At 38.0% G+C, this 24649-nt stretch overlaps 2 protein-coding genes and 1 long non-coding RNA gene across 9 annotated transcripts in view; 1 reads left to right on the top strand and 2 right to left on the bottom strand.

Annotated features, from left to right (window-relative positions):
- Window positions 1–408: 408 nt before the first annotated feature.
- Window positions 409–19855, top strand: LOC128011762 (activin receptor type-1B-like). Its single transcript, XM_052594469.1, has 9 exons — window positions 409–611; window positions 14148–14387; window positions 15124–15369; window positions 15445–15675; window positions 15794–15961; window positions 16057–16213; window positions 16332–16456; window positions 17211–17341; window positions 17696–19855. Exons 1-9 carry the CDS (start codon window positions 521–523, stop codon window positions 17819–17821), a joined length of 1515 nt encoding a protein of 504 aa, XP_052450429.1. The 5' UTR covers window positions 409–520; the 3' UTR covers window positions 17822–19855.
- LOC128011763 (uncharacterized) lies at window positions 5226–7557 on the bottom strand. The gene is made up of 5 exons (XR_008182654.1): window positions 7130–7557; window positions 6413–6467; window positions 6250–6289; window positions 5748–5846; window positions 5226–5326 (listed from the first exon to the last, which is right to left on the bottom strand). It is a non-coding gene; the product is annotated as an uncharacterized LOC128011763 (long non-coding RNA).
- A 633-nt stretch (window positions 19856–20488) lies between the features above and the next one.
- Window positions 20489–24649, bottom strand: part of LOC128011063 (histone-lysine N-methyltransferase 2D) — a 35744-nt gene continuing 31583 nt past the window's right edge. For all 7 annotated transcript variants that reach the window (XM_052593106.1, XM_052593109.1, XM_052593110.1 and 4 more), the window contains exons 50-54: window positions 24104–24234; window positions 23725–24010; window positions 23568–23641; window positions 23379–23487; window positions 20489–23294 (exon numbers count right to left, since the gene is read on the bottom strand). In XM_052593106.1, the coding sequence (XP_052449066.1) occupies window positions 23202–23294; window positions 23379–23487; window positions 23568–23641; window positions 23725–24010; window positions 24104–24234 (693 nt within the window). In that variant the 3' untranslated portion in view covers window positions 20489–23201. The remainder of the gene's footprint in view (window positions 23295–23378; window positions 23488–23567; window positions 23642–23724; window positions 24011–24103; window positions 24235–24649) is intronic.

Raw genomic sequence — 24649 nt, 5'->3', positions numbered from 1 at the left:
TTTGGAATATACCAGCATTGACCCACATTTTGAGAGACAGTAAAAAAGTTAAAAACATTTTTTGTAAAACAAAATAATAATAATAAAATAAATAAATAAATAAAATACATTTGAATAGATTACCCCAAAATACTTCCTTGTTTTATAAACTTTTTCCCCCCTGATCTGTAAACAGTTTTGTCCCAGTTTTCAATAATCAGTGTTTCTTGTCTTAATTCGTCCATGTTAAACCCACAAGCTTAGATTTCTGGAACATATGACACAGCATAAACAAAAACAAACCTGATGAGACCTCAACTACAGACAGGACCATCGGGCCAATTCACAAATGAGTCCTTGTAAAGAGACATTTCACCACAACAAAGGAGCCCAGGCGTGGAGCCCTCCCCTTTAAAACTAGTCACACCCCTTTAACCCACTATTGTCTAGCCGAGTCTGGCAGGCGGTGTATGGTTGGTCGGTTTGTGGTTGTGTTGGAAGTCTCGCTCGCTTGTCAATATCACACACAACGAATACATTAATGCTAAGAGATGGGAATCTTGCAGTCATGCTTCCACGACGAACTGCTGTAGCGCTGCTCGCCCTGTGTGGATTAATAGCGGTCGGCGATGGTGAGTCGGTCGGGTGTTTATGTGTGTGTCACCTCTCTCTGTGTGTATTTATTTATTTGCTAGGCTGCTGGTGTGTGGAGAGAGAGTGTGGCCAGGCTGTGCTGTGTTGTGCTGGACGGGGCAGCCTGGCGCTCATCATGGCGCTGTGTCTGGGGTTTGTAAACCAGTCATCTGTACCGTAAATCATTTCTTATTCACATATTACTAGTGTTTTATTTCGAATTGCGCTTCATTCGCGGCACCTAATTGATGTTTGTATGTATTTATTATTAGGTTAGGATTGAACCGCGTTGCTCGTTGTCCCTTTTTAAAATGAAACATTAGACAAATACATTATATATATATATATATATATATATATATATTAACAGTAAGGTATTTGGATATATAAACACGTTTCACTGTTTACAACCAGGCCTGCTGTCCCTACATTACATTGTGTGGCATGTGTGCTCAAACCTCCAGTATTTCACATGACTTCATATAACTGACGTCAGATGTTGCGAAATGTAAAACTTACATTAATAAACTTGCAACGCCAAACTTTCCCGGTGGTTTGAACGTTGTGACGAGCCATGTCCTATTAGTAAATTAATCGCGCTTCTGATTCGAATCTTTCCAATTAACCGATTCACATTACCAGACAGCAAGCAGTTTCGGCCCACATCTGGCCCGCGTGAAATCCATGCTTGCCAAATGTGGGCCAGATCTGGGCCGAAACTGCTTGCTGTTTCTGTTCACACTACTGGTCTGAAGGATTTGTTCGCTAACAGGACCGCTTCACGAGTTCCAAACTCACGACTCGTTGATTGGAACCCGGGACCGTCTCTCTCGGATGGGGTCAATTCGTAAACAAAAAAAAAAAACCAGCAGAATGTTTGTGCAGAACGTAAAACCATACTAGAGTATCAGGAACCACATGATGACGTAAATACGTTATGACGTAAAATGTTAGGTATTCCATGTAGAAAAAAATTCCAAGCATAGTGATTGGTCGACCTAAATTAATCACAGAATCGTTTTTGGAAATTTCTTGCAGTTTTTATTTTTATTTATTTTTTACTTCAAGTTAAAATAATATTAATAAAAATGTTTACAACTGAAATTATATAAGGTGTCTGTAAACCCTTGGATTTGACTTGCTTTACTTCCATCCATTGTTGATGATTGACATGTTTCTATGATTTTTCATTTTATACAGATTTAATAACAAAAACAACTTTTAAGATCAGAAAATGTTCTAAAGAACCATTTCGCAGAAATGAGTCCAACTTCCCTTTACTAGTTGTGACATGTAACTCAACATGAATTCCAGTTATTCATTTAAAAATGACCAGCTTTGTTTGTAGTTACATGTTAGATTATATCATAAATGCTGTTGACAGTACATAGTTTGCTGTGGTATACCCTGTTTACAAAACAATGGTGGTGTTTCTTAACATTAATCAGCATTGTGTATTTCGACTGGCGAAAACAGTCCTCATTGACCCCACTGCTATTGTCAAGCCATAAGGCCTAAAATATTGCATATTACTTAATTTATTCACATAGTTTACTGGTTCTAGAAAACCAGATTTATGTTTTATAACCCCTGGCAAGTACGTATTTGTTGTAGAGTACAATGGGAAGCTGGTCATTCAGCAAGTTCAGACTCAAGTCAGATTTGGAGTCTGGTCCTTTGTAATGGAAATGTGGGCAATGAGCCCTATTCAGTGGCCTGTCAAGGGAGTCTGCCTTTCTTTTGTATGGCCAAACTGATGGTGGTTACATCCACAGCACAAATAAACATGTCTGTGGTTGCATTGCACAGCACGATAACAGTTTATGCTTGGAAACACTAATGAGAATTTCTGGAAGGACCAAACTGTGCAAATCAGTATGATGTTGTTCAGATGATTTTTGAGAAGTCAACAAAATATAGTATGAAAACTGGGCCACGTTTTTGTAGTGTGATCAACTAGAATACTAATGAGTGTGGATTTTTTTGGTCTTTAAATTTGAAATGACATTTTCCCCGTTTAAACTTGCTGTGCTCCAGACATATCACTAAAGACTGTGTAATGAAATGTAACACAGCAGGGGCCATTTCCATCGACGATTTGAGAAAGTTCAGCAATCTGTGATCTCTAATTGGTGACTCATCTTTTTCCGAGAAGCATCGCTCCCACTGTTCGCAAATGGTTGTGTTGCACAAAATGCTGCCAAATGCTCTAATAGAGCTTGATAGGAAATGCTTAACAGACAGATTCCACCTGTAGTATGTCTGACTGGGTCAGCTCAATGTCAGACTCTACAGTGAGCCGACTGTAGGGCGAGAGGCGCCTTTGGGCTGCCAGTGATGGGTTTGCACAGCTGCCGGTAGTTGGACACAGACTAGTGGAAATGAAACAGACTGGCGACTCCAACCATGTTATGGTAATTATTCCTTTGAGATGCTGCTGAAACCAAGCAGTCTTAGGCGATTCAATGTGTCAAGGCTCTGGATTTGCAATCTGACCACCTAGTTTCCCAGTAAGCATGCCGTTTTTTTGTGTGTGTGTTTGATAAACTGGCTTGTCGTGAGTCTTCGAGCTTCTAGATGTCTGTGTGACGCTTCTCGCAGGCCTGTGTGAGAAAACAACAGCAATGTGATATGGGCACTGTGAGCTAGGCAGACAGCCGTGAGGCAGGGTGCGTCGCTTTCATCATCTTTCATTCGCTCGCACATTTGTCTTTTCTCTTCACACGCAGACCAGACTGAATCATGAAGTCCCCGCTCTCCTACATTTACGTTTGGTGAAAAACTCTTCAGGAATGACACAATAACCCATTCAAACTTTTTTTCAAACATTTTATGAGTGACTCACTTGCTTACAAGAAATGACCATTAATTTGTTCCACTTCTCATAACAACAGCCGCAAAGTGGAAAAAGTGAGTTGAAGGAATAGGTCCGCCAAAGTGAAAATTTGCTGAAAATGTACTCACCCTCAGGTCATCCAGGATGTTGATGAGTCTCTACAACGGAACAGATTTGGAGAGATTAGGCATTTCAGCACTTGCTGTCAAAATGAGAGACCTAACTGCTAATAAAAACATCACGATAATTCAAAAGTAATCCATATGACTCCAGTCCATCAATTAATGTCTTGTGAAATAAAAAGCTGTGTGGTTGTAAGTCTTTCTCCAATGAAATTTTGTCTTGTCTGAATCAGGAGAGAAATATGCACAGATCAAGCATTTAGAAGATGAAACAGTACAGAACAGTTCTAAATAAACAGGGTACAACAGGGGAGGGACCTTTTCACTGCGTTAATTGCTGGACTGAAGTCGCATGGATTACTTGTGGATTATTGGGTTGTTTTTATCAGCTGTTTGGACTCTGACGGCACCCATTCACTGCAGAGGATCCACTGGTGAGGGTGATCTAATGCAAAATTTCTCCAAATCTCTTATGATGAAGAAACAAGCTCATCTACATCTTGGTTGGTCTGAGGGAGAGCATTATGCAATCATGCATATTTGGATGTTAACTCTTACTTAATTTTTAAATTTAGTGCTTTTTAAATTTTTTAGACGTTTATTAATGCATAAAATTATGATATAGATATTCTGAACCTCAGAGGCTCTGAACTTGTGTTGTGAAGGCAGGAAGGATCAGATTTTTTAAGCCTGTATATACCAGTAGGGCTCCAGGTGCTTTTGAGAGCGCTGTTATGGAAATGAAAGGGAGAACATTAAGCCATATTTTGCATGTGTGTGCTTGTATGTAAGATCAGAGAACGGAAAGTGTAGCAAAGATATGTGGATTCATGTGGAGTGTGTGTGTGTGCGAGTATGTGTCTGGGGAGACCGGCTGCTGGGGTTGAGTCCACGGTCACAGCCGATTGAAGCTGGTCTCTGCTTCATTAATGACCCGAATGACCGGCGGGCAGTACTGATTACACTGAGAGACTTTTGTGTGACCTAGGTTACACTGTAAAAAGTAATACCTAGATCAAACTTATAAAAAGTGAGGCAAGTGGCTGCATTGGATGTTTTAAGTTGAGTCAACTTGCAGCCTTTTTCAAGTATAATAAACTCTGTAAAATTACTTAATTCAAACACAACAAAATCAAGTTGAGTTAACTAATAAGTGCTATATTAGTCAGTTAGATAAACCTAATTTTCTTGGTATATGTAACGTATTTATGTGTTGCTAAAAGTAACCTGTACTCATTTTAGTTAGGTTTTATGAACTTTATGCTCATAGTAAATTTAACCTAATCAAATGTGAATAAACATTTTAATTAAGTCCTGGCTATTACCTCAGAAAATACATCTAAATGTCTATATTCTAAGCAGTACAGTAAATCATTTTACATAAACAGACTTTATCAATAACAATTACAAATTCAATTGAAGAAGAAAAAGATGGGAAGACAGATTAAAGACAATAACATTTATTCAATGTCAACTAGTGTCACTTTTAACAGTGCCTACAAAACATACAAAAGTATGCATAGGGTCCAATCCCACAAAGAGCCTGTGATATATCTCAGAAGTATACACCAGATTTGATATTAGAGGTTGTTGGCATAGACAAGTCCAAACAGGAGGTTTTCTACAGGTTTGGCACACCTCTGACCATGGGCTGTCCTTCAACTGTGATAATCCCAATCGTGTTTGGCTGATGGGGCATGTATATTTTCAGTGGGGAACTTCCAAGCTCAGCGTGCACCTCTGTTTCATCATGACTCTATTGAGGAGACAAAAAAGAATCAAGAGTTTGGTCAGACAAACAGGTATTGAGATGAATATAACAGACTGGTAGAAGACAGATACGACACAAAGTCAAAGTTGTACTTTTTAGTTGCTTAAGGTGATGGATACTAGATGGATACTTTGACTAGAGCATGTGACCAGAGTGAAGTCTACCATGACAATGTCATAGAGTGTTGGTACTATACTATCATGATCTACTGTAGCATGAGTGTTGTCTTTTCTGGTTCAAAGGATACATTACAATAAAACAATGCAATTTTCCTTGCCTGTACCTTATTGGTCATCACATTACTGTATTAAATATATTTCAAGAACAAAGTAATTACCCCATATCATCACAATAGTAATAACATACAGACAGAAATTAGATAAGTAGCTTTAAGCCCAGTACATACATGGTGGACACTGATGAGGTCTTCCTTTCCCTCCCATATGTACTCAATCAGGCATCTCAGTACCACTTCTCTCCTTTTCTCCACATAGCCAGACGGATCCTGTCAACAAGTAAAATCTGATCAAAATTCACTGCCTGATGACAGTATCACAAATTAGAGAACCTCTGTATTTCAACCATGCAATTGATGTAAAAGGTTGTACTATACATACACCACTACCACTGTACTGTAAAAGATCTCACACTATCACCCGCATCTTACAAAATTGAGATTTAACTGACCATGTAGGCTGTATTTATCAGTATGAATCAAGCTTCTATTAGTGCAGTAGTAGGAGGCAGAAAGGTGATCATATCTGCCTTCTATTGGTGGTTGGTACATAAAACCTAATTCAGAAATGTAATTGTATGGAGCCAACACTATTGTTTGCAATTTTACCTATGTTTTACTTACCTGGGAATAATTATAGCTTTAACTGTATCTATTCTGAAGTTTTTCTTACCTGTATCTGAAGACCCCAGGTAACAAAAACGCTTGGTTACCTAAAGACAGAAAAAATATGCATGTTAGAATAAGTTTAAAAACCAGTGGTAAATGTAAAATATTTAAGTAACAGGTTAAAAATAGTTTTATGGTTTTGAGCCAGTGCTATCAAATGCACTTACAACTCTGCTGCTGATAACACGAGGACCCCACGACAGCTGCATGCCCCACCGGAGACTGTGTTATTAAGATGAAATTAAATAAGTCAAGTCACCTTTATTTACAGTACACAGCACTTTGAAATATATATATATATATATATATATATATATATATATATATATATATATATATATATATATAAAAGTCTTCTTTGTTGCATTTTTCTCCATCACACTTTTGAAAACATTATATATCACCTGAAAACATAAAATCTCAAAATTCATCCTTTGAAACCCATTTTAAATTAATCTACCATGAAAATTGTACATCAAAATCATGTTACAAAATGTTTTCAGTCGTGAATTATAGGTTTGGTTCATGCACTTTCAAGTCTATGTTCAAAAATGTGAATGGCAGTTAACAGAGTAAGTTAACGCTAACTAACGATTAAAAGTGATATTATTGGTAAAATTAAAGCCAAAGTAGTCTTAAAACATAATAGGCATTACTAAAGCACTTGTTTAATTTCATATTAACAACACGGTCTTAACTGCTGTTGTCTTCTGATCGTTGCATACAACACTGCTTAGCACTGTGTAGCCAACTTAGCTTGCCATGTGTGCAGGATAGCTAGCTATACAGTACAATTTGCAAACCTTACTTTAGCTTCCTAGTTGAGTGAACGATTTTGCGTGACTTTACATCACCAATAAATTGCCAAAACTTGCACATCTTACCGTGTTAATCAGTCTGTGAAATTTAGATCCGCTGCAGCTTTCAAACAGTTGAAGTGCCGAGGAAGCATCTGCCTTGGAAAGTCCCCGCCAGTGAAAAAGGGATAAATCCAACTTAATTTTTATGTGTTTTTTATTTCAAATATTTAAGTTTGATGAACACACATGCCAAATCGACAGTTGCTCAAATAAATTGTGTATTTCAACTCACTTTTATAACATTTCTTGTACACAACAAACTCATACAAAAAGCTACCCAAATAAATTGCTATTGTTTTACTTAAAATATATTGTTATGTAAAAAGTGATATATTTTAAGTAAAGAGGAAGTATATTTATACTTTTTAGTATAAAACAAATAAAATAAACTAGATTACAACTATTTAAAATATATAAAACCTACTGTGTGGGTGTAGCACTTTTTACAGTGTATAGTGCATGTTTAGAAGTAGTACATTTAATTGACGTTTCCCCCTTAGTACTAAAATCATTATCTTGCAGCTCTATTTTCTTAAATATAAGGGTATTTTTGTATTGTAATAAGCTCTAAGGTATAATTTTGTTATTGTTTACTCACTCTCATGTCATTCCAAACCCATAGCAAGTTCCATAAAGCTCCATTAAAAACTGTAAAGCAATGTGACTTTTTAGGATTTTTCATTTTTGAGTGAAAAGACATTTCTATTAGAAACCATTTGAATTTTAAATAAATTCTGTTTTTATGAAATTTCTATTCATCAAAGAATCCTGTAAAAAAGGGTTTAAATTTTCATAAAAAACTGTTTTCAACATTCATAACAATAACAACAATGTTTCTTGAGCACCTAGTCAGCATATCAGAGTGCTTTCTGAAGGATCATATGACACTGAAGAATAAATTATATTTTAAAATAAATAAAAATAGATAATTATCAAATTTAATCAAATAAACACAGCCTCCATGAGCACGAGAGGAGACTATAAATTCTTAGGCTGGAAACTTTTGAATGGTAGTGTATCTATTTAAAACTAATGCACCTCTTATACTTGTCAGAAAGAACAGATTTTTTTTTTTTTGTAGCATGAAATGGTTTGAATCTGCTGCCCTTTAAAAGAGAAAAAATAAATTTAAATCATGCCTCTGGACCAGATGAGTTATTTGACCATGAGGGTTCTGAAGAATCTCCCCTTCCTTTCACTGCATTGATTTTGTGAGTGTAGTTCGAAGTGTGTTTTAGAGTGCACGTCTGTGTGAGTGTGTGTGCGTGCTCTGTCTGGTGGCGTCGGCATGTCTTAATCAGCTCTCTGTCTGGGTGCTCAGTGGATCTCATTTCAGCTCTATGCATCTTGGGTAACTACACTCTCTCAGTCTGCCTGCTCTCAGTAGCCCCTGGCATCCTGCTAGAAGTGGAGGATGATGGGCTTTCATTATCCAGAAGAGGTGAAGCAAGAGATAATGCCTCCACTGCTTTGACCATCCATTTGTAATGGATATGAGAGGACTGCTTGTGTTGCAGGGGGCAATATTTGCCTCTGAGTGTTTAAACCACAAACCCTGTGAGCTCTGTATCCTCACTTTGACCCCAACACGGACTGCTGGTACTCCTGAAGGAGAGGTTGTGAAATTTGTGTTTCATAGTGAAAGCTTTAGTCACAGTGCTAGTAATGTGAAGTTGCTTGCGGCTTCATTGTTGACTAAAGAGTTCCCATGAGCCCCACTCTGATCAGCCAAGCACACTGTTAATGGCAACAATTTCATTCACGTCTTCCCGCAGTGGTTTTAATTTCCTGTCTGAACAAGTATGGAATGATAGGAACTTCACACTGGCAGTGAGATATTGATGTCGTCCTTTACTGAATTCCCCCTTTTTTGTTGGGCTAAGCCAAGTCTAGACTAGGCTTTTAAGGTCTGTCGCAGCTAGTCCCTCGGCCGAAATCCTGTCACAGCTGGGGGTTCTGTAAGTCGCCCTCTGTTACCTCTCTGTGTTCTTTCCTGGCGTATCTGTTTCACCGGCAGCTTTTAAAAGCATGTCAGGGGAGTCCCCTACCCCCAGCCACTCTAACAGTAACTCCCCCATCCTCCACCGCACAACCCACTCCCATCCTTTGTCCAGACACAGCCCGCCCAATCCCTCCTCATGTCCCCTTAATCTCCACACAAAGAGCCAGTGTAAGGCCACCAATTATGCGTATACAAGACCTCGCTTGGCCTGAACCGCTCGTGCTCCCTCGCCGCAGGTTTGGAGCCACGCACACCGTGTTGTCGACTAGCTTTGCATAAACTTTGATTGGTCTTTTTGAAGTTTCACTGACTGTATTGGAGGAATTGGAGTGTTGGGTTTCTGTAGCATAAGTAATTTGGTGGTTGTCGAAGGTTTGGTTTAGTATGTTAAAGTCACAATAAATATTGTAAAAAAAATGTATGATTATGCCTTAATAGCTCACAATGTGGCTTTGTCAGATTTTTTACATTGAGGTGGAAACATGGTTAAAATCATATGGCAAAAAATCTAATGATTATGCCTTAATAGCTCACAATGTGGAAACATGCATAGCTATCAGTAAAAAAAAAAAAAAAAAATTAGTTGTGAGATACTAAAAAATGCTCCTTGCGTAGGGCTGGTAGCTGGTTCAATCCATTTGATATTGAGATGTGGGGAGGAGCGGGGATAGGCAGACCCGAATGATTTGAGAAGTCCAAAATATGTCACCAGAGAGAAGTCTGTAATTTTCACCACAAGATTGAGTAACAACACTTTCATTAAAAAATGGAGGTAAAAAATTTAAATGTATACACATGGAGGAATCGTTCATATTAAGATCTTTAACATGCTTTACAAAATACCTAAGATACACTTCATGCCAACTTTAACAACACCAAAGAGTTACATTCAGTGAATACACAATATTCTTAAAGTACACAATTTCACACCCATATTACCGCATCGCGTGCCCTGATATAATTTAGTGTTGGCATATTGATATCATGGAAAAATGTCCTGCTGAGTATGAAATATGTCCCCATTATACATGAATATAAAAGTTGACCTGAAGAGGCTTTGTGATTTCATGAGCTTTTGGACTGACCTGAAACCAGTGTTGTGTTCTACAGTTGTGACGTCTCTGGAATCCTTATTGTTTGATGATGATAAAAAAAAAAAAAAGAAGAACTGTGTAATTTCTGTCACCATGCAGAACTGTGAAATGAATGATTGTTAAAATAATAAAAAAAAACAGGTATTCCCGAACTCGTCCCTCATCTTTCATTGGTTGACAAAATGGGTAACCCTGCCTCCAAATCACACCATTAGTTGAGTCAGTTTAACTTCATCAGACTGGTCAGGATGCTCAAACAGAACAGTGTTAATTTTTGTTTTGGATTAACATTTTTGTAGCATTTTGGCTAAATCGGTCTACAAATGGTTACTTAAAGTTGTCTCTGCGTATTACATTAGTTGCTAAGTGCTGTCCCTTTTGTTGTTTAATTTAGGTTACAGTGAGGCACTTTCAATGGAAGGGAGAAGAGATGTTTGAATGCGATTCTTTTGATAATATAAAATCACTTACAATTAATCATCTTTTTGAACTGTGATGTTGTTCTAGCCATTTTCACTGTAATTTTAGGCATTATGTTTCCATCACCATGAAATAGTATAAAACTGAAGATAATTTTACACTACAAGGGTTAGTAAGAGATTTTTTTCCCCCACGTTAAAATCACGTTAATACACATTGTTTAAATCTTGGGGCTTTACTATTGTATGTTAATGTTGAAGGATTGGCCGTGTTCACTTCAACTCTAAGTGCAACCCAGAATTTCACTTTTGTTTTTTTGTATTTTAAAGGAGGGACATGTAGAAATAAATGCTTGTGCTATTCAACATTATATTTGTGTTGATTGAGCAACTTGTACTGAATCCGCGATATTCCTTTTTATTTTATTTTAACCATAAAATTACACACTTCAGCTGTAAGTATAGTCATCCATCCTGATTATGATTAATGTGGTATATACATTGCATTTTCTCAGACCTCTTTAGAAAGAGACTATGAAGCAATTACGGTCATTCTATTTGCTGCCCAGTGATTTAATGATATTGTGTGTGCTCCATTAGAGGGTTATTATGGCACCGGGTTGTTTTTCTCTCGCTATCAGGGCCTGGTTACCTCCGTGTAATCTGCAGGAAATTCCTTGTGCATGTGAACTTCAGTTGACTTGGATCTGCTCCACTAACAGTTACTGGCAGTGTCCTTCGGTGTCTGTTAGATCATAGCCTTTATAAGATTTATAAAGAGTACACAAACACTCTCACACACTCCCTTTCTTGCTCTATGACACTTGACACATACACACACCCCCACACAATTAAACACGGTGAAAAAAGCAAAGTTGACACTTGTTCAGGGTGTGGTTCCGTCACTTGCATGTCATAAGTTGTGCAATAAACCTCTGTGTGAAAAACTGTGGGAGGAAGAGTAATGAGTCAAATCAATTAAGTGTGTGTGGAGCAAGATGAGTGACAGTAGAACTACAAAGTAAAAACAGAGACCTAATCAAATGGGAAAGGCAAACGAAAGTTAAAATGAGAAGAGAGGATTAGAGTGAACGTTCTTGACAGGGACGCCCAGAAATGACTGGGCATTAAAGCGCGTTTTGTCCCTTGGTGGGCCCTGTTATGATCAGCAGTCAAGCGTCTGAAGTCCTATTATTTTAAAACCGCTGCAATTTGACTTGAGTGGTCTGCCATTGTATGTGCCTCGATAAAATCAAGGGCGCCACTGAAGTATGAACGCCAACCCTCGTGTCATGACCTCGGTCACCGTTGACAGTCTGTGTACCAGTCGTCATCGCATCCTGTCTGAGTTTGTCTGATCCGGTGAAGAGACACAAAAATACACAATAGTGATGACAGGTCTAAAAAAGTTTCAAAAGGCGAGATGTTCGTCCATCACTGGGCCATTTGAATGCCCCTGAAGATTAATGATATAGTTTATTTATGCCCAAAGTTAAGACAACAAAAAGGTACCGTGATGTAACCGTGTTACCATTGAAGTCTTTTCATTTTGAACTTTATTATTATAGATTGCATTTATACTCCACATTTTTTTTAATCTTACCATCTGTTCTATGGTACTCCAACACTACTATTTTTCTTGACTATTTTCGAAATAGTCAGTGGATGAAACTGAATATTTACTAATTATTTGCTAAACTCTTCATGAATGAATGCCAGAAGATTTTTTTTTTAGATGTCATCAATGTTTATCTGAATCTTAAATCAGATTAGATGCATTCCAATTGACAGTGCATGTAAACATACCTAGTGATCTGTAGTGATAGTTATATTCAGATATATATGTTGATATATGAGTTCCATCGATATGTCTCTCGACATTGCATACAACTTTGCAGAGACATTGGGGCAACACCTTTCTCCACCTTTTTGCAATACTAAAGCTGGATTTGCTTAACTCAGTGGCACTTAAGTGGGTGAAAATTGGGGGCCCCTTATAACAAAATGCTTGGCGCCCCATTTCCATCAGAATCTTTCTCCTTCACCTCAATTATTTGGAAGTTATTATCAAAGTCTGAAGACTGGTCCAACCACACGGAGGATTCCGACTCTCAGCGCAGGGAGATATTCGAGCCTGGTCACGTAGATCAAGAGCTGCTCCGCATCACTTCCAAGGTGGTGGAAGAGTCTGTTTGGGTTCATTTTTTTGTCGTTAACGCTGATCTGCCAACAACCTGGTAAAAGAGTCGCACGATAATGTATGTCATCACTATGACACAGCCTTACGGCATTCATTCTGGCTTTTGTTCACACAGAGCAATGTTACTAGGTCCCCAACCCGGGATTGATTCTGGGATTGTGTTTGCGTTCACACAGAAGGTGACCAGGCAATGTTTTCCAGGTCCAACGTGCAGTGTGAAAGGGGCTCAAGGTGTGGCACGCCCTGTATTGGTTTGTGCCCACGTCTCCGGCTCTGCACTTCTGACAACTGTGGATGGCGCCAATCTACGCTGCTATTCAAAACTCCCGTCGATTGAGGAGACCAATGCCACACATCTCTTTTCTTCTCTGTTCTTTGCTGAGGGTGTAGTCTGAAGCCAATTTTCGCGCGCTTGAGTAATATAATATAGTGTTCACGCGCAATATAGTGTTAAGCAAATCAGGCTTCAGTATTATAATGAGAAAGGTGTTTCCCCAAATGCGTCAGCAAAGCTGTACGCAACATCTCGGTCCCTTCTCAGGGAACCAAGGTTAGGTTAAGTAACCAGGGACATTTTCCCGAATCTGATGTTAACCATGCCAAGTTGATCAGTGAACAAGTGTAATTTCCTTCATGTATCCAATCCAAAATCTAACAACGACCTTGCAAATAGAAGAGAAACAATTTAGATTTATTTTATATTTTAGTGAACCGAGGATATCTCAGCGATTAATCAATAAAAGGGTGATTCAAATCCTATAGACCAATTTGACTCCAAGGTCCCATTTTGTTTGAGATTATTTTAGTAAATAATAAAACATTTTAAGACATTGCCTCTCTGCTTGTAGTATAATAAATATCTACATTCAGTTGGATTTGAATGCACTGTTGATCCTACTACGTCTTACGTGTCACATCTAATCATCTTGCTCATCATTTATTGCAAACTGAGTTCAATGACTGTGCAATAACGCAATAGTCTGTGAAAGTGTTTTGCTGATATAAAGGTGTTACAGTGGGGGTCCGAATCAGGCCGTCCCATGCCAGCTTCTGCTATACACAGTCTGTTTGGGTTCATCTGCTGTGGCAGATTCAGTTTCATGTCATGAAGTTTGGTAACGAACTGAACTCTGCATGCAATGCCTCTGGCCCGAGTTACCTTACAAGGTACATTCTTTATGTCCTTATATTGGTCTTGCTTGCCCTCTGGTGGTTATTTTGAGATAGCACAGTTCAAGAAAAATCCACGTGAATACATACTCATTTAGAATCTGACATTAAGATGAAGATATATTTTAACCATTCTTCTCTCTCTTCCTCTGTCTAGCTCTTATGTGTAATTGCACTGCCTGTGAGAGCAGTGGTTATGTCTGTGAGACCGATGGGGCCTGCATGGCCTCTACGTCCCGCATTAAAGGTCAGGAGGAGCAAGTTCGGATTTGCATCCCTCGTGTCAACCTGGTACCACCTGGACAGCCCATCTACTGCTTGAGCGCAAAAGGCCTGTTCAACACACACTGCTGTTATAAAGACTTCTGCAACAGCATCCACCTCCAGACTCCCAGCGGTAGGAGTTCAGGCCAAATACACTATTGTTCAAAAGTTTGTTTGTTTATTTACTTTTAAATGTATTCAGATATTTAAATATGTGACACTGGACCACAAAACCAGTCATGAGGGTCAATTTTAAATAATCTTTCAATTGATGTATGGTTTGTTAGGATCTGACAATATTTGGATGAGATGCAACTAATTGAAAATCTGGAATCTGAGAGTGCATAAAAAAGCCTTTTAAAGTTGTCCAAATGAAGTTTTTAGTAATGCATATTTCTAATCAAAATTTTTGTTTTTATATATTAACTGTAGGACATTTGCAAAATATCTTTATGGAACATGATCTGTATTTAAATGATTTTTGGTATTAAAGAAAAACGTATCATTTTGACCCATACAATGTATTGTTGACTATTGCTACAATATACCCGTGCAACTTATGACTAGTTTTGTAGTCCAGGGTTACATATTGTATTTAAGCATGCAGTATAATATTACAAAACATTTATATTTAAAATAAATGATTTTCATTCTATACATTATAATGTGATGCCTAATTTCACTTATGGCATTTAAAACTATTACTTAAAGTTGGTAGTGTTTCATTTTCAATTGTTCAGTTTTAATATTGACCATTTATCATAGCATGAAGATAATGATCTGCCTGTTATCAGTATTGAACAGAATTGTAATATTGGCCCATCCCTCTAGGTCCAACCTGTAAACTGCATATTACTCCTCTTTTTCAGAGATTATTGAAGGTAAAGAGGACAGTTGGGGTCCTGTAGAGCTGGTGGCAGTGATAGCAGGCCCGGTCTTCCTCTTTTGCTTATTGCTTATCGTGGGAGTGCTCGTTTTCCAGCACCACCAGCGCAACTATAACCATCGGCAGCGACTCGAAGTTGAGGATCCATCCTGTGATCATCTGTACCTGGCCACAGACAAGACCTTGCAGGATCTCATCTTCGATCTGTCCACCTCCGGTTCAGGATCTGGTAAGCTGCGCCTCTGTCCTCGTCCCGTATGCGAGTAGTGTGTTGTTTGTGTGCTAATGAGTTTTCTCATTGCAGGTCTGCCCTTGTTTGTTCAGCGAACAGTGGCCAGGACAATTGTTCTGCACGAAATTATAGGTAAAGGTCGCTTTGGGGAAGTATGGAGGGGGAGATGGAGAGGAGGGGATGTGGCTGTGAAGATCTTCTCATCCAGAGAGGAACGCTCCTGGTTCCGTGAGGCTGAGATTTACCAGACCATCATGCTCCGTCATGAGAACATCTTGGGCTTCATTGCTGCTGATAATAAAGGTATCTATCTTACATATAATGCAATTGATATATTGTTTAAACATTTAATTATCTATCTATATTACATAGAATTAAATATTATATATATATAAATTGAATACATGTTTCTGTTTCTTAGACAATGGCACATGGACACAGCTCTGGCTGGTGTCAGACTATCATGAACATGGCTCATTATTTGACTATCTCAACCACTACTCCGTCACAATCGAGGGGATGATTAAGTTAGCACTCTCAGCGGCCAGCGGCCTGGCACATCTGCACATGGAGATCCTGGGAACACAGGGTAATCAGGAATTAATGAGTTTGACTGTAACTGTAAAATCTTTCAAATCCTCTACTCACAAAACCAAACTCAATCACGATGGTCTCCTTCCACAGGGAAACCAGGCATTGCACATCGTGACCTCAAATCTAAAAACATCCTGGTGAAAAAGAATGGTACTTGTGCCATAGCAGATCTGGGACTCGCTGTACGGCATGAGTCCATCACTGATACTATAGACATCGCACCTAACCAGAGGGTTGGCACCAAAAGGTACATCTATTGCCAAGCACTGCGACCGCATTCAGTTAATGGCTGCTTCATGTAAATGTAACTATAAAGGTAACTATGAAAACGGCATTACCTGATGTGAATTTATTCTGCCTTTCAGATATATGGCCCCTGAGGTACTAGATGAAACAATCAACATGAAGCATTTTGATTCTTTCAAGTGTGCTGATATCTATGCTTTGGGACTGGTATACTGGGAGATTGCACGACGGTGTAATACTGGAGGTGAGAAGAAAGGAGCTTAAATTATCTGCCACCCACAATCTCTTAGCAAATGTGATTAATATCAGCACTTTTCAATGGCTGTAGGAGCCAAAGAGTCTTCGGTGTCGTGTCTCGGTACCATTTATTCAGCACTAAAACAGCATATTAGAATAATTTCTAAAGGATCATGCGACACTGAAATCAATTCTGTACATTAAATTAGAAGCAGTCATGTTAAATACCAATAAAACTTCCCAGTGTTACTATTTTTACAGTGTCTGGTAAAAAAAACTTCTTGTAATAACTGGAAATTATTGACAAAATTGGAAAAATATTAGCCGATTAGCAGAAATTCCTGTAAAAGTGTTGTAAGTTTTAAAAAATTATTTTTAATCATAGTTATGTAATCATTTTTGGCCAATTTATGCAGCCCTAATTTTTTATGTGAATAAGTTAAAAACAATTATTAGGCTTTAATTTGTTTAGTGTGTAATGATGTGTATGTTTACTGGTTTAAATACAGTTAGATATATGATGAGGCCTAGAGTAGGAAAATATACGAGGGCAGAATTGTCAGCCCTGCCTCCAGCTCCAAATCCTGAATATTTGGTTGCAGTTGTAATATTTCCCCATGGGACTGTGAATGCTGATTTATTTTGCTACACATAAGCAATAAAACTAATTCTTGAACAAAATATGACATAAAACGTTGCATTGAGCCATTCAGCAATAAACTTGCTGAACCCATCAACTCACATTTTTACTATCTTTTCAGGCATCCACGAAGATTACCAGCTTCCCTACTATGATCTGGTGCCCTCCGACCCCTCTATAGAAGAGATGAGGAAGGTGGTGTGTGATCAGAGACTACGGCCCAATGTGCCCAACTGGTGGCAGAGCTATGAGGTAAAGACTCCCAATGTTTAGCTTTACAGTTTATTTTGCCCATGACCCTCCAGCGTTGATGTTTTCAGTGACCAACCACAGTTTATTCAGTCAATACATGACTTTTAGGACTGGTACATGTGGATCTGATGATAACAGTAACCGCACTAAGAAAAAAAGGGGCAGCATATAATGGGGCAGCATTCACCACAAATATGCTTGCCAATTTGAAAAGCCGAGTGCAATATGTTTCAGGCGTGCCATCTGAGATTTTTCAATGTGAAAATACAGCCTTTTAATTCAATTCAGCTGTTTTCGCAAGCATACTTCTGAGAGGCTGGAAAACTCCGTTTTATTTGGGTTTTCTCTCCACAGGCGCTGAGAGTGATGGGGAAGATCATGCGGGAGTGCTGGTATGCCAACGGAGCAGCACGGCTTACGGCTCTGCGGATTAAGAAGACTCTCTCGCAACTCAGCATCCAAGAAGACGTTAAGATCTGAAAGACGCAGGATGCTGCAGATCCCTGTAGAGACACACAGGAGAATAAAGATTTAAGCCAAAAGCAGCCTGCCAGTTTTAGCCCTTTTTTGAACCTTGTACTGTTGTGACGAGGTCTACCTCACCATCTTAAGACGATACTACTGAGGTTGAGTCCATCCTAGCCCATTTCCATTTCTCCAACATCAAAGTTCCCAATCGTGAATGAGCCTCCAACTTCCCTCTATGGACCTACTGTTCTTGAGTTATTTCTCTTTTTTTTTTTTTTGGCAGGAATGACAATTGAACTGTGACAGGCATTTCGATTTTATCATTTTTATTTCACCACTTTCGTCCAAAATGGACTTTGCCGTGACTTTTTTTTTAAAGAATGTTTCGCTTTTATTTTTTTGCGTCCTCACACACTAATACACCTTATGTCATATTCCAGTGTGAATCTATGATTATATATAGTGCTCTACTGCTGTTGTGAGAATGTGAAAAAATGTGGATAATACTGTCTCCTCCTGTTATGATAATAGCAATTCATGTACAACCCTAAGTGTAGCAAAGCGAACACACCGTGACTGTGTGACAAAGTGGCATTGCAGTTCTTTGTTCCTGTGGAAGAAATGAAGAAGTGCAGATTATTTACTCCAGTAAAAATCAGCCTGCTAATTTATCTTACTTCAGGCTGCATTGGTTATAAACTCACTCCATTATTGTGGTTAAAGTTTTGAATGCTTTTAAATGTTCACGGGGAGTGTGTGTGTGTGTGTGTGTGTGTATGTTTATTTAATTGTTTTCGGGTTCTTAAAATCCATGTTGTGATTGCAGAATGCATTGCGGGATGATTGTTTAGTCCTGTTGTCCGACGGCATACTGAGAAAAAATACGAATGTTTTTTGTCATAAGGAAAATCACTACCACTTGTATGCTTTTTTTTTTACTTTTTTTAAATCAATTTATTTTAATGGGAACTTTAGTATGTTCTATTCCCATTATTCTGGGATGTTGGCATGTTAAACTGCACTGTTGTTATTTGTTTGCAGTCAGTGTCCTTTTAAGGATGTAATAGACAGACACATGTAAAGTATTGAAGTAAAATAATGCATCTCTATTTACCTGCATTACAACATTTATATTGCTCTGTTTTTAATTTATAAATACTACTGAACATTTCTTCCTTATTCTTACGTTTAGGGTTTGCCAAGACTAACCACCAGATGCTGGGCATGGTGACACTGCATCATATGCCAACTTCACTAGTCCCTCCATCCTTTATTAACTAAACTTTCACCAATGTATTGATAAAATCAGAAATCTGCAGATGTTGCGAATGATTAACTGGAATCTGGGATATCTATATCAGTAGATGCAAAATGTGACTAGATTAGCATTAGCTTTGGCATTAATGCCAAATGCTTGTTGAAGGGCTGGAGGAGAACAAGGGTCCTGTAGTATGTGTAACATTTAATCGATTGCAGGCTCTATTACAGTGTGTTTCTGAATGACCTGTGCATTTTATACGGTCAAGGTCATATCATATGAATCTGCTCTGTGTAGCTGGAATATGTTTGATGACAGCAACATGATTCAGTGGAATTGAGTGATGTTGAGAATGGCTAAAATAACTGAGAATCATGACTGAATTTTGTTATATCATGGTGCAGTACATCATACACTGGGAATTCGGTCCTTAGAAATGTATAGGCTAATAGTTCCACTATTTATATTGTGCTTAATTTTTTCATTGCAACTTGGATTTTGCAAATGTTTGATATATGTGACTTTGGCATAAGACTTAAGGAATGACACTTGTTTCAGATGGTAGTTACTGCCACTTTGTGGAGGCAATTTAGTCTAAATTCCCTGACATTTGTCTATTTTAGTCTTGATAAAAAGAGTTCAGATTTGGTAGCCGATGCTTTCAATCCAATGTATATGAGTTTTTGATCCTGAGGTTCCATGTGTATTTTAAACATATTGAAAGGAAATCCACTTGTGGGTTAGTTGATGTACATAAATGGTATACAGTAATAAATCCTTTTTTCTTATTTCGGTTTCGTTTACTCTTTCCAATAGCTTACCTAAAAATAAAACTCTCGTCGTTAATTACTCTCTCTCGTGTCGTTCCAAAACAGGAGACCTTCGTTTATCTTCAGAACACATATTCAGATTTTTTGGTGAAATTCGAGCTCATGCGTCGTGGTTCGCGCCATATTGGCGGAGGATAGTGACGCAGTGAAGTCTTATTTTACTTTATGAACAAAAAGTATTCTTGTAGGTTCATAAAATGACGGTTGAGCCCCTGTCATATTGACTATTTAAACGATTTCCTTGCTTCGTTTTTGGGTCTGGGAACATTTCAGTTACGTTGCTGTCTGTGGAGAGTCAATGCTCTCAGAATTCATCAAACATATCTTAATTTGTGTTATGAAGATGAACGAAGGTCTTACATGTTTGGAATGAAATGAAGGCGAGTAATTAATGACAGCGTTTTCATTTTGGGGTGAACTATTCCTTTATTTAGAATGTATATTTTATCATTCTAAAATAGTACCATTATTATAAATTACAGTTTAATAGAATTGCGAATCTCTATTCAAATTTTGAAAGATGCCACTCAAAGTGAAAAGTTTCTAAGCTTCAAAATCTTCACACATATATTACGTAGCAACATAGAAAACTTTGTATTTAAAATGCATTTTATTTTTCTTTACAAGAAAGAAAGCAGAGACAAAGAAATAAATGGAGGGCTGGGAGGGAAGGGGGAGCCGTATATAAAGAGATGCAACCTCTGACGTCAAAAAATATGTACAATTCAAAATTATTATATCCATACAAAACATGCCACATACAATAAAAATGACCATTTTATTAATCTTCGCTAAAAGTAGCTCTGCTGTACAGTTGCAGCATCTTTTTTTAAAAAGTAGATCAGGCTGAAAACTAAAATCAGGATTTATTTAATTACAACACGAGTAGAGAGCTTAAATTAATTAATTTCAAAAGAATAAAGAGGGGCGAGAGTTACTTAAAATTCAGTAAGCGCCCGTGTTTATTAACAGACTACCCTTAAAAAAAATGCTAGTTCGGAGGATGTATAAATAAAATAATGCTGAGTGCAATTCACATGTAATTAATGAAGATATTTTCGATTATTGGAGTCATACCATTTTCCGGCTTTGCGACCTTTTTCATAAGTCATATAAAACATTCACTTCTACAGGGAGGGGAAGAAAACAACAGAACACGAATCAAAAACAGTATCATCTTGAGAGATTCAAGATTTTCCATTTACTGTATATGCTAATTAAACTGTCACTGATTCAAGGACAGGGTTCAGTAATCCACAAGCAGTAGCATAAATAAAAGAAATATACGTGAACAATATTATATAAATACACAAATGCTATGCACCATTTTACTGCTGTATCTTTCAAAAACAAAACAAAAGTAGTATCTATTTCCATGTAAAACCGTTCCCATCTTAAACGTTTGCCATTCACCGCATCAAGTCTTCCAAAATTCATTGGTGAAGACAAGAGAAACATCACACCTTTTTAGTTAAATGTATATGGTCTTGTAGGAAAAATGCAGATAGAAAACAAAAAGAAAAAGTTAAATGCAAAAAACACTCTGGTTCATATACATAAAGATATTACTTAGTTTGCCATTTTACATATATTTATAGATATATATACACATTTAGTTTTCTGATAAAATGATATCCAGTGGTTGCTTTTTTCATGAATTTTATTTCTCTACAATTTTGAATTTGATTAAAAAGGGGCTGGATAAAGATTTTAGACCCCTATTATGTACAGTTTATACATTTTGCATTTATTCTTAATGTGAGGTCATAAGTCAGGGGAGAAAGGAACAAAGTAGCATGGCCTATGTGGAGACTTTGTTCAACTCCCTTCTTTGAAATTCAACTGTTTTTTTTTACCGTTTTAAATTACTTTAATATAAAAAGAATGCCCTTTTGAAGTCTTCCTCCATCACTGCTTCAAGCCTGTAGACTGTGCTACCACTATCAAACCACAATACATAGATTAGATACAACCGGCCGTCAGCAGGCAGAGAAAGACTCACTACAGTAAGTATACAACAGTCCACTATCACAGAAGGGAAGAGGCTTTACACCTAGGGTCCTGGTTGGAGTGATGAGATCCATACGGAGATCTAATGGATGCATAATGGAAGGATTCAAGATGGGAAAACATGTTGAATGCAGTGGCAGTCTTGCATCACCAGTTTTCTTTTTGTCGTTTGCCCTATAATCTTTCAAATTGCACCAACGTGGATCTGCACTGTGGCTCTTTCTCATAATTCGCTCCGTCATCAAGAATGCGAGAGAATCCGGATGAGCATTTCTATTCTAAAAGCATGATCCGTATGTGTGTTGACGCAGCTACATGATATCTACAGTCGGAAAAAGGTGGCCTCTGAGACACCCGTTTGAGTTTTGATTGCTCTAAGTAATGCATTGTCATATACTGTTCTCTCATTTGTATAATCAAATTAAAAAGATTTGCACTGGCTCACTATTGTAATCATCAGAAAGCAAAATATAGATAGAAGCAAACCTGCTGCTTAAGTTTCCCTGCTTATCCGAGAAGGCGATTGCCATGGACACATTCCTGCCTTCCCCTTTCCACAGTAGCACTTAACAGTTTAATACAAAGCAGTGACGTCCCACAAACTCAATGAGGTAGACTGGGTGAAATAAACCCACCTTTAAACTCAATATAATAAAACATCTGGTGCCTTTCGAGCCACAGGTCAATAGTATTTCGACGTTATCCTATCTCATCACAGTTCTATCCAGAGCCACTTCAGGATTGTCTTGCCAATGTCCACGATCTTCACTGATGATTTGATGGGAGAGCATTTATCTGGGATGACGAAAGGGTGGTAGCGGAAAGGATAGGTCCAAGATAAAGTGTACTAGTTCATTTTTGAGTACTTACATGGCTTTAATCAAACATCTTCACTGAGTTCTAGTCTAAGTGTATTGATATGCTATAGCTTCAGGTATTTTGGTAGATGTCGAAGGGATCGATTGCAGCCAGAGTCAGCTTATTGTAAGAGGAAACAGTGGAGGAAGTAGAGGTGCTTTTGGCAGAGGTGTACTTTTTTAATCAACACGAAAGATTCAAGCAGGTCCAATACCTTTGAGCTCATCTGTAAAAGGTTGTGGCATCAAAAGTTTACTCTTCAAAGCTTTGGCTCTTGTTGTGAATAAAGTCTTGTCTTTCGGGTGACTGAGAGTGAACGTTTCTTCCTCAATTTAGAGCAGCTTATTAACTGGATAGTAAGAATATAACAGGCTTTGGCGCAGGAGTGTTCTGGCACCAGGCAGCAAAGACGGGGCGGACTCTTTCTCTGTCCCTGTTAGTTCATCCACTTTCTGCAATTCCAGGCACCACAATGGCAGGGGATCTTGTGCTGATCGTCCTCGAAGTCAAACTGATAGTCATATGTCAGCTAAAATAGATTGAGAGAAAAAAATACAAAGCGTTACACTGGGGAACAGCACTGCCAAAAAAGGAAAAGATTACTGTAACTAACCTCTTCTCCCTTTGGGATCCTGCGACTGGATATGATGATGATCTTGTCCTCTTTATCAAACGTCACAACTTCCGCGACACAGTTGGGTGCACAAGAATGATTAACATAACTACGGAGAGGAAGAATTCAGAAACTAAGACCAGTTGGAACAGTTGGATTGCAAGAAGAGCACATGAAGTATGATCTTACCGGGCAGGACCGCCAGTTAAGGTGGCATCAATCACATGCTCGTTATTAATGCGGAACATGTAGATCCCACGGTTCTGTTTGAAGAAAATATTGAGTTTAGAAGAAAAAGAAAGGACAAGTAGAGTAAATATATGTTGGAAGCTTGACATGTACAAACCTGCTCCTCGTAAATCTTCTCTCTGCGATTTGCAACCTCATTGCGAATTATGGTGCCAATGTACTCAATGACCATGGTGTGTTTTTCAAGGTCTTTCGCTGCGTACAGACCCAGTCCTTGAATACGAGAACGGGCCAGGTACACATTGTTCTTCCACTCGGTCTTCAACCGACGATATTGAGAAGATTTGGAATGAACAAACTGCTTGCTGTATGGGGTGTTGATCTCTCCTGTAAATGTGCTCTGATAGGCTTTGGACATACTTGTGCTGTTCAGAGTATGAGGCCTGAGAAGCAGAAAAGAATTACATTAGAACCTTACAAACTCCAAGCAATACTTATCCAACACATTAAGGTCTTCAATTTCTTTTGTTCATTACCTTTTGCAGTGGGTGAGAACTTTGGGTTCTGATCGTGCACAGCCTGTAGGATTGATCATGAGTGGAAGCTCCATGAGAGGATGGCGGCCATATCGGAACGTATAATTCTGACAGTTTTCCACACCAGGAAGCTGAAGGATATAGGTAACAAAAAAAACAATATTGTTCATTCAGAGTATTTCTCATGCCTTCCGCCATGCGCTTCTCATCCACGTTTGTTTACATCAGAGTGCACATGCATCTTTGACGCAGCATACAGCCGTGTTGTGCATTTTAACTAGTTAATGGGAAAAGTATTTTTAAAATGCATTCAAAATTTTGAATAATTATTAATTATTTTTAATTATAATTATTAATAAGTAGTTTGAAGAGACCATGTTAACAATATCGTGCGTGCATATTCATTATCGTGATATATCGCATTACAGAATACTGACACATCTAATCATGATATAGTTATTTTTGCTTTAAGGTCTTTTATAAAAAAATAGACAGTAGAACAAATAAATATGAAATTCTACATTGTATAAAGTAATTGAATGCATT

The sequence above is a fragment of the Carassius gibelio genome, chromosome B23, assembly GCF_023724105.1.
Source record: "Carassius gibelio isolate Cgi1373 ecotype wild population from Czech Republic chromosome B23, carGib1.2-hapl.c, whole genome shotgun sequence".
Classification (NCBI taxonomy): domain Eukaryota; kingdom Metazoa; phylum Chordata; class Actinopteri; order Cypriniformes; family Cyprinidae; genus Carassius; species Carassius gibelio.
Note: the sequence above shows the minus strand (reverse complement) of the source record. Positions and strands in the feature narration are given on the sequence as shown.